The 10,755-nt window shown below is 42.8% G+C and overlaps 1 protein-coding gene across 1 annotated transcript; it reads right to left on the bottom strand.

Annotated features, from left to right (window-relative positions):
• Positions 1-5,715: 5,715 nt before the first annotated feature.
• LOC148040772 (chloride channel protein CLC-c-like) lies at positions 5,716-10,513 on the bottom strand. Its single transcript, XM_087666061.1, has 7 exons — positions 10,380-10,513; positions 10,048-10,248; positions 9,772-9,949; positions 8,330-8,592; positions 7,979-8,251; positions 6,616-7,843; positions 5,716-6,515 (listed from the first exon to the last, which is right to left on the bottom strand). Exons 1-7 carry the CDS (start codon positions 10,409-10,411, stop codon positions 6,354-6,356), a joined length of 2,337 nt encoding a protein of 778 aa, XP_087522187.1. The 5' UTR covers positions 10,412-10,513; the 3' UTR covers positions 5,716-6,353.
• Between the last annotated feature and the right edge of the window lie 242 nt (positions 10,514-10,755).

Raw genomic sequence — 10,755 nt, 5'->3', positions numbered from 1 at the left:
TCTTGCTTGCACAATGGGGGAATACACACAAGGGTGGAGACTGAAAACAGTTTTCCTCTTCTTAGTTGTGTAAGCCAAAAGAACTCTAGTACAAAGAAATAGAAGAACCCTATATATGGGTCTCAAACCAAACTCAACTAACTAAGGTGGCATACTAACTGAGCCACGAACTAGAGTAGATAAGGATAGCTATCATGTAGCTATTATTCATGGGCGGTGTACCAACCGCGTCTGCAACTGACAAGTCAGTGACATAAATACACAACGGTCACCCTGGCGTATCACGAGTGGAGCTCGATATCTCAACAGGGAATTCATGTGGGAAGAAGAAGGAAGAAGAAAGAATGGTGGAGGCTTGTCCGGCATGGATCGGATTGCTCCACGGGCTGGAAATGGTGATTTGTGATTGTGCTGGACATGAAGTGCTCCTGATTTTCAGATTTGCAGCCATGGACATGAAACGCGAAACACGCAAATAAACGGTAATTCAATTTTTGCAAAGGAAATTTGAGATTTCATGGCTTTTGATTGATAAAATGTTGTTCATGTGGGCTAAAAATTGTTTATGTTGCTATTTTCCATGAGTACTTGTTGATCATAATCAGAAAATCAGAAAAATATGCATCTTGTGGCTCAAAATAATACACTAAAACACGTAAAATATGGAAAATCAAGGGAAAATGATGTTTTTGGGTATGAAAATGGAAGAATCAATAGGAACACCAACTAAATTTTCATTTTTTCTACAAAAAGAAACTAAGGGCCACAGCCCATAACCTATTTTGAATTTTTACTAATAAAATAATGCAAAAAATAAGGGAAAATACAAGGAAAATAGAGAAAAATCACTAAAAATAGGCGAAAATATGCATTTTAGGTGCGGAAAATTAATGAAAATTAAGAACAATGTTTGTGAATGTTTGTGGGGACTGAAGCATGAGGATTTGCCTCAGTTCAACCCCACCTTCTTGCTCTAGTGTGTCTTTTTCCGCTTTTTACACATAAAATGATGGCAAAATGCCCTATAAATCCATACAACAATGCAACATTTGATCGATGGGAGGGTAGAGTGGTTGAAATGTGTCTAAATGCGGAGTAATGATGAAAAGATTGCTATTTTTGTTTGCATGCCATATAGGTCGGTGAATGATTATAAAATGAGAGCCTAGTAGCACGAGGGTTTCCTTGGTGCTAGGTACGTACAACACCACATAAGAACGGTAGTTGAAAATCATTGAAAGGATGTTTTGCACATATGCACAATATTGATTTCATAATTGTTTGAGCACTTGGCATCAACAATATGCATAAATCATGGAAATATTTAAAGGTATCAGAAATCCTAGATGCACAGCAATTGTTTTCATTAGGACCTTGACCTACGTTGAGTGAGAGACAGGACACCCTAAGCCATAGGCTAGTCGTGGGGTCTAAGGGAAAGAGAAGTAAGGACAATGGTACATTCCTGTATACGATTAAATGGTACCTCGAGTGGATTTTGTGCGACATGTTTATATGTTGAGCAACGCATCGAGGGGCCAATCCCCAAGGTGTAGGAGAGTTGCAGAGGGGTGGCGGCACTTAGCCATTGGAGGACCCCCTATATCTGTGATTCGTGCCATTAGGCAATGTGTAAGGGACTCCCTCTGAGGAGTAGTGGGTGAGAGAAAAGTGGACTAAAAACGACATAATACAAACACAAGACATTTAGGAAGGCAATGTATGTGTCATCAACGCTCCTGGCCACGAGGCCGTGGGGTTGTTGAGCGCATGTGATAGAGGTCCCGGCTAGTGTATGAGCCAATGCCGGCCCGTTCTAGGTTCCATCACCACCCGTCGGAACAAGCAAAGAAGGTGAGTTCTTCTTCTCTCTCTCAATCTTGTTTGCTTTCTCTATCTGTTTGTCTCTCTCTCTCCCTCTCTCTCTCTCTCTCTTTACATGCTATAGACTGTCATCTATGGAGGTTTTTTTGCGCGTTTTATAACCAAGTTTGAAAAAAATGGTTCGACTGTGTGCGTCTGTCAGCGCGTCCAAATGACAGTGTAGACGCAGGTATAGACGCGAAAATAGACGCACTGACAGATACACACAGAGACGCAGATATAGATGCAAGATGTAATATTTTTTATTTGCACAGGGTAATATGATTTTTCTTCTGTAGATGTGGAATCCTGGATCTTCTAGCACCGATTTTGAGTTGGAACGCATGAATAACACCTTAGCGTAGTTTTCTAGAGGTGTTAGTAGCTTTTTTGGAGATTTTCCAAACAAGGAGCAATTTATGGGAGAGATGACCAATTATCTTGGTCGCCCTCCCACCGCAGAGGAGGTTTTCAGTGTGATGTTTGGGATACCTATCACATCTTTGCCAGCACTGCTGCACAAACACCAAACCTTGGCACACCTCTACTAGCAGGTACTCCACGCACTATGCATACACACAGATCAACTGATGCATAGGGATTAGCTGAAGTACATGGATTGGCTGAAGCACGTGCATCTGCAAAAGCACGTGCATCTGCAGAAGCATGTGCATCGAGTGAGGTAGAGGGTACTGCCCGTTGAGGGAGGAGGGAGAGTCATGCGGGAGGACGAGGAGGTCGAGGGCTTTGTGGGGGTTGCCTAAGAGGTGGCTCTTGATCACCCTCACCGGGAAATGAGAGAGGTGAGCCTCCACAAATGTACTACTCTGTCACTGATATTGGTGGTATCTTGCATGACTTTGAGGGGAGGGAAGTGATAGCCTACTTGAGGAGTGTCGTGCATGCCACATACAAAGATTGCATGATTCCCTTCAAGCACTAAAAAAATGGTTTGTGGCAAGAGGTGCTGCGGGTAGTACATAGAAGGTACCCTAATCCCAAGAATTCACAATTCTCAGATGATTGGGGACGGTCAAAGGTGAGAGACGCGCTTCATAACAAGAGGTCTCACCTTATGACGCGCACCAAGGAGTCACTGCGGAGATAAGAGCAGGGGTGCCCTGGATATGGCTAACCACCTAATTACCACCGCAGGGAGTGGAAAGAGACCAAGAAGAAAGCAACAGAGAAAATGACAAATCGCCAGCATGCAGAGACGCGACGTATCCAGATGGCAACCATGGGATCGTCGCATTATGGATCGGGTGGCAAGGAGTCATGGGAGGCTGAGTTTGTAAGTATTATTTGATTTCTTTTTTAAAATTAAATTTTGTAATTTATTTCACTTCATTATGTAGTGTGTTCTAATACGTTGTATGTTCAAATTGTTTTGTAGTATCATGGTAGGATGCCTACTCCTAGAAAGGTAGGCTACCATTGAGGTCATAACCGGGCGTCCACTTGGTAGCATTTCTACGAGGCGGGACTCATCACAGAGGAGCAATATAATCGTGCCATGAGGATTCCACAACCAGAAGATGTATGTTTTATTTTTTACATGAAAAGTATAGGTAACTCTAATTTATTGTTTGTAATGGTATTTATATACATTAATCCTTTGTGTAGGCGAACCCTGATGTAGTTGAGGATAGCGAAGGGGGGACTAGCAGTAGCGGTGGTGGCAACGGCAGCGGCACAGGCAGTGGTGGTGGTAGCGATGATGATGCCTCTTCTGAGGAGATGTAGAGGAGCCCCATGCATGCATGCCTCCCCTTGGCTTGTAGTTTTCATTTTTAATATGTATTACTTTCAGCTAGTGCTTGCGACCATGACCATGCTTGAGGTCACAAGCACTAGAACTCATGTAAAAACGTTTCATCTATATATATGAAATTTCGTGTTCTCCATACATTGTTTTGTTTTCAGTACAAAAATCTTCAAAATAATCTTTCTCTGTTTTTCCTAAGCATACAATTTGATGTTGATGGGGGGGAAAAAACCAGAGAGCATGTGGCTTTGTACATGTGGCTTACAAAGCCACATGCTCTCTGCTTTTTTTTTCATACCTCTGTTTTGCGCGTCTATTAGCGCGTCTAAATTGTAGGAAAAATGCGTGTCTATTGTCGTCAAAAACTTGCAGAGTAAACACTTTTTTAGACGTATAGTTACACGCGTATATAGACGCACAATATGAATATATCCACTTTTTTATAAATATGATTATATATTTACGTAGCGCTTCAATACGCGTGTTTATATGCCGTCTATATGGGCATGTAACTCCCAGCATAAGCGCGCTTTTAGACGTGAAATTTTAGACGCAGCAGTAGATGCGGTAATAAACACGCCCAATATTTTTTAACACAGTTCAAATAGTACATCTACAAGCGCGTCTGTAGAGCCTTTTTGTTGTAGTGGAACTCAACGTATAGCTGATAAGAGAAATACCCCGGATTGTGGAATCCTTGTAAACTTCCAGGATACCAATGGCACCATGGAAGGTTATTGTGGCTTGATCCAAGATATTTTGAAGCTTCACTTTAGGCGATTTTTTATATATGTACTAGATGTAAAGTGGTTTAAAGAAGTAGTAACAACGGGTGAGCATTGCACAATTAGACGTCATCCAAGTGGTTTTGTAGTGATTGACTCTACAAAATTTCACCAAGCCAAGAATGACACATTTGTACTACCTCAACAATGAGCATGTATATTAGAAGCTATTTATTTTCATATATATTACTTCTTGATGCACTCTCAAAACACAATAAATATCTAAGTTGCTTACCTTTTGTTTTTTAAATGTAGGTTGTGTATCACCCAATGGTAAACAATAACCGATGGTGGCACGTTATCCCCATATTTAATCGTTCAAAACCAATATATGGCAATGCTACCAACATAGAGATAGTAGATGAAAATTCAACAATCAATGATGATGTACATGATGATGCTATGATTGATGATATACATGATGCAGTGCAAGATGATCCTCGCGAGGATGTTTAAGGAAGCGCAGAAGAGGATAACAATATGGTTGCAGATGATGATGAAGAAATTGAGCATAGCAATACATCTGACAGTGGGATAGACTTATTTGTTTCATTGCCTATTGGTAACATAGACCTAGAGGTAGATAGTCTAGAAAGGGCTGATCTCGTTGAAGATGAGATTGATCATTCATTGTAGCATATAATTAGCTTTGAATAATTGGATGTATATTTGTAATACTCAGAAACAACTAAAATATCAAGTAAGAGCCGTTTACTTTTGTGATACATATAACGTTTGTTGTGTTATAGTATTAAAATTGAATGCGCACATCTAAAGAACAATGCACCAAGATGCACAAAGAAGTACAATTGGGTAAGCTATATTAGACCACAAAGAAGTAAAGTTGGTAATGCATTCTAAAAAATACTAGATGTTAAGATGTTTGATCATATTTAGGGACTTTATGAGAAATGAAAAATCTGTACGTTTGTTTTCGCATCTATAAGTGCGTTTAAAAACGCGGGTATATGGACACGTTTTAATACGCGCCCGCTATTTCACGTGTACAATGCACGTCTATAGGGCCTTTCTCTTGTAGTGAGTCTATTTAAAAGAACCCTTAACCTTAGTCCCATACCCCTCCCCCCAAAAAAAAAAAAAAAAAAAAAAATCAATATCTAAATTCTCTTCTTCGTTTGAGGTGGAGATGGTCTTCATTGCCATGCAAAGAAACCCTTTTATCTAGTATCCTAGCCAATGTGAGGTGGAAATAGCCTTGACTATGCTCCAATCTAGAAATCATGAGAATGCTTGAAGACCATTGAGAGGAGGTTGTGACATCTAAATTTGTAATCAAAGTCCACACATTTATAACTTATTTATAATAAAGTGGCTGAATAAAATAGTGTCGAGGAAAATGATCAAAGTGCTTATATCTATTAAGCTCTATGAATACAATAGTGTCAAGGACAATTATTAAAATGCTTACATCTATTAAGCGCTATGAATAAAAATAGTGTTAGGGACAATTAATAAATTTCTTGGGGAACCTTGTAAGGTTGATGGAAGGGTATCGTCATAAGAATTAGATGTTTAGTTTAGGTGCTAGCTTGCTCATGTTTTTTCTGGTGGGGGGGGGGGAAATAGATTTTTCTTATAAGTGTTGATTGATTGTCAAATGTTGATTTTCCAAAGGTACTGCCTCAGCATATGGTTACTAGATAATAAACTATGGTCGGCGCGTTGCGGATTCTACCTACTACCCCACTGGTGCCCTGCCGGCCGGGGCCGGGGCCAGGGGCCCGGCTTAGGCAGTATCTAGTTCGATTCCCTTATAGTCCTATATTCCATTGAGATCAGGATTCAGCAGGTGCAGGTTTTGTGTATAGTTTGATTCCTTTATAGTCGCATATTCCATTGAGATCAGCAGGTGCAGGTTTTGCAGATCAAGCCGATGTCGGCATTTGATATAGCCATTCGCTTCACTATTTTCTTCTTCACACGTTTCTTGCCACCCCGCATGACTTCACTGCCTTCTTAAGAGAAGAAAAAACAAGGCCTTCCCTTTTTCCTCCACTGTGTTTTAGATGTGGGAAGAGGGTAAATACGTGCTCTGGCAGAAAATCCTGTCGAGTTAGTATGCCCACAATTGGCGATCCCTGTGTGGCAACAGTACGAGCTGTCATTACTTTACTTATCACAGAAAACCCTATATATAGTACGGGCATCCTCATGGAGCAAAAGTAAGTAAAATCTTACGCTGTCAAGAGAACTTGGCACGACGCAAAGGTGTCGCAAGCCCAGCCCGCGGAACAGAGTGTAAGCCTTGACCAGAGACATGGAGGCCACCACAGTGAACGGTGACGCATTTGTGAAGGGTAGGAGGTCTACAAGCGTCTCGTTCTCACTCAAAATACTGGGCTGATCAAGAATATAGCTGCCCACTGTCGATATTGTGATCTCTCGTCTACTGAGCGTGCTGCAGCACGGCTGGTCTGACAGTGCGATAATGGCCGACGGTACCTGACTACAGCTATTGTTGACATGCGGCCCGGCGCGTGAGAAGAAGCTTCTTCTATCCTTGGATAGAGGCCGGGTCAGCTGAAGTAGATGTGCTCTCAAGATGAGGCCATGAAAGGTAATGGTCTTTTGGGTTACTAATGAGCCATCATCCACCTCAGACATCACAGGGAAAGCACTGTGACTCGTCCTCCCCAACACATCCAGAATGTTGCTCACACTTTCATTTGCCCGGAGGGTCACAAGCGAACGGGTGCATACGTCGTAGGCTGTCAAGTACTTCATGTATGGAGCGGGATGCTCCTGAAGGAAGGGAAGCCTTTTCACCCTAAGAAGCTGATCGTAGAGTCCGCGGTTCAGTGAATCTCCGATGGTCTTGGAGATGAAAAGAACCAGCATCGTCAAGGGAAGCATCAATAGATTGTTGGTGAGCTCAAGAAGAATGACACATACTGACGTAGTCACCCTTAAAGACCCCCCCAAGAGAGACGCTGCCCCCAGAATGGCGTAAATACCTTCATCCAGCTTTGAGAAGCCAATGGTTGAAGTCCTCATAAGCATGCCTACCAGACGTCCGTATGTAGCCCCGCTGATTATTATAGGTATGAATAATCCACAGGGGATTGGAGTCCCGTACGTCACAAGGGCCAGTGTGAAGCTTGCAGCAAGATATAGAAGAAGGGAGTTGTAATGAAACGCACTTGTGGTACCCACGCTGAACAGGTTTCTTACAACATCATCATTGGAGCTGAATAATAGGGTGGCCAGATCATTATAATAACCATCTGGACAGGTGAACTGTCTGAAGCTCCCAAAGCTTCCTGAGGTATGAGTGCATATACCGTCGCCATTATCGACCGATGGGCAAGCTCTGCACGTACCCAACCATGGAAGCCCCAAAGTGCACACAGACGTAACAAGAGAAACCAGAACGCCCACAACAATTTTGATTGCCGATCCATGTCTCCTGCAATATTGGAACAAGGGGGGGGGGGGGGGCCGAAGGGAAACACTCAGATCTTTGGATTGCCTCTCTCCTGAGTTAATTAGTACATACTTAACGCTTGCACTTGCCCAAGTTTAAAGAAGTAATTATACATACTTCTTATACCAGGTAGAATACATGCCAACGATCTTGCTGTTGAGGAATGTAAACAAGCTTCCCAGAAACCCACCAATAACTCCTAGCACAACCACTGGCACGAGCTCTATAAGGCCGAAGTCAATAGGTACTTTCCCAACGTTAAACATGATTAAGCCACCATGGCCATACAGACCACAATGACTATCACCACAATAGGTAATGGATGTTTGGAGCACCACAGCTACTAATGCTGTGGTCAAAAAGGCTCTCCACAGAAGAGCATTCCGCCACCTGAAAATGGTAAAAAAATGAAGTTTTAACGTAAGCTTCAGACTGATTGTGTTACTTAACGACGTGGATACACCTTACCATGATTGTACTTCCTCTAAAGCAAACAGCACACCACCAATGGGTGCTCGAAAAGCTGCCGCCACTCCCGCAGCAGCTCCACATGTTACAAAGTCCCTCCTGTCTCTGTCATTTTTGAGAGATCTTAGCCACCTCCATGGTAGAAAGTGGCTCTCAGAACCACCCTGACTGAGCAAAGCTGCAATACAAGCCCCAGTGTGAACCAAAGGTCCTTGCTTGCCAGCATCAAGGCCTCCTGCTACTGAACCAATACACCCTAAAACCTGAAACAAGTTTAGAAGGAAGTCCTTAGAAACTTTGCGGAGGTTTTCTAGTCAATCCATGCGTATTCTCAATGACTACTTTCAACTGTGTTCAAAGCTCAAGAGGTTGAGGATGCAAGAGTCTGAAGAGAATATTAACCATAACCTCTAGGCTCTAGATTTTAAGCCATGCGCCGGATGATTTGTAAGCACAGGTACTGCTGAACTCTTGCCGGCTTTAAGGCTGGTAGTTAGAACAAAGAAACAAACCCTTTCCGGATACCTGGTTGGAAAAGGTAGAAGCAGCAAAAACGTGTAAAGCACTTGTAGATAACCTTTCGGCAGCGATGCCGAGCCTCCAGGATTAGAAGGGAGGTGAGATTTTTTTTTTTGAAAAGGGGATTTTTTGGGGGGGGGGGGGGGGAAGAGAAAGCAAGGTTCTATAGTTCTTGGTTATTAGAAGACATGAAAACATTGTTAGGTAGTTGGAGCTCCTCTCTGGAAGCACATAGCAACTGCAGCATGATGAGAAGACATTGATGCTACAGGAATATGTATTTGATGCCCTGTCAATACATTAGTATGTACATAATAAACGTGAATACATGCATGCTGTAAAAACAATTATCCATATCCCACAAGTGATCAGATGGGGATGTCCAATTCTTCTGAATGTAATAATAATGATGGCGTGATAAACGATGAAGATACCTGAAAGGCTAGTAAACCGTAAGAGGGTGTCGAAGGGGCACAGGAATGCTTTGCTAAGGCTACTACTACATACTGGCTCATATTTTCCAGCGCCAGACACAATCTGTTTGCTGTTGCTGGAAATTAGGCTTTAATAGATTTGGGTCTTGTGCATCTCCAGAACAAAGCCAAATGCTCTAGCTTCTAGTCAGTTTCACAATACACACAAGGAAGATAAGAAACAAATGACTACTCGACAAATGGCTATTACAAGTTACAACCAGATCCTCAAAGCACTATATCAATCTTGCCAGTGAAACACCGCTTAGGTGCACGCTTTCGCGGCCTCTTCATTAGTGGTCTACTCTGATCAAGAAGGCACACTCGCCTTCTGAGCCAAAAGCATGCCAGCAGAAAATTCACATCAAGCAGGAAGATACAGAGAATAATGTCAGGCACATAAGTACGAGTCCGGTTTCGAGACAGACTAGCCAAAACACCGACGCATACCTTCACGAGAAGAGTCTTTGGGGCAAGTATATCAGGCGAGTTTATGCCATTAAGGTATGCTTTCACTTCAGGAATTCCAGAACCGGCTGCAGCAGGACCAATATATACACAAAGTAGCACTGAAAACAGCACAAGTACAAGGTTACTTCCAACCAAAATGGCAAAAGCAACACCTAACCTGCAGCAGGTTGAAGATGGGATCGATGAGTGAGCTAATGCAACCCCAATACCACACGGACGCCAATGTAGCTCAGCAAAAAAGAACAAAGGAAAAACCTCTCGTGTTCCAAAAATTGTGCCACTTTATGTAGTTTGAACCCTGCTATATTCTCCACTGCCAAATTCATGGCAACACCTGTAATACCAGTCAATACACCAACGCAGCATGCCAGGGTCCATTTGAGTAAGGTATACTGCAGAATCTGCAGTCGGCTCCACGCTTGAATCTCTTGCTTGGTGGTATTGTTGTCGACAACTCTGCAACAATATATGCATTATACGCTGGTCATCGAGGTTTTCTCAAGAAAACAAGAAAAAATTTGCAGTTGCGGCTGCACATGTGCATGCGGCATCAGCTAAAAGCTTCAGTGTGTCTGATCTTATCTTACTCGTAATCGAGGCTCTCGAGCGGAAGAGACATGGACGACGATGGAGCTAGCGAGCTATAAGCTAGTGTAAAGAAAGCCCAACTGAGACCGAGGCGGTCGCAATAGGGTGACAGACAGAATTGCGCATCTTTAAAGGGAAAGTACTACCTCTGCACGTGATGAGCTAGCCGCAGCTGGAGCATGACGAGGATGGCGGGGCAATGATGATCCATTCACGTAGACTTGAGATGGCGCTGACGATGACGATGACGACGAGCACGACTACGTTTTATGTGATAGTGGGACCATGGAAAGGAAGGAACGGCGCCGGAGGGCGTGATATAGAATAATAAGGGTGGTGGGCCAACGCAACAGTGCATGGCATGCGGAACACTTG

The sequence above is a fragment of the Lygodium microphyllum genome, chromosome 1 (genome assembly GCF_053477565.2).
Source record: "Lygodium microphyllum isolate KBCC chromosome 1, Lygodium_microphyllum_v1.1.10, whole genome shotgun sequence".
Taxonomy (NCBI): domain Eukaryota; kingdom Viridiplantae; phylum Streptophyta; class Polypodiopsida; order Schizaeales; family Lygodiaceae; genus Lygodium; species Lygodium microphyllum.
The sequence above is the reverse complement of the archived record's forward strand: the minus strand, read 5'-3'. Positions and strand labels throughout refer to the sequence as shown.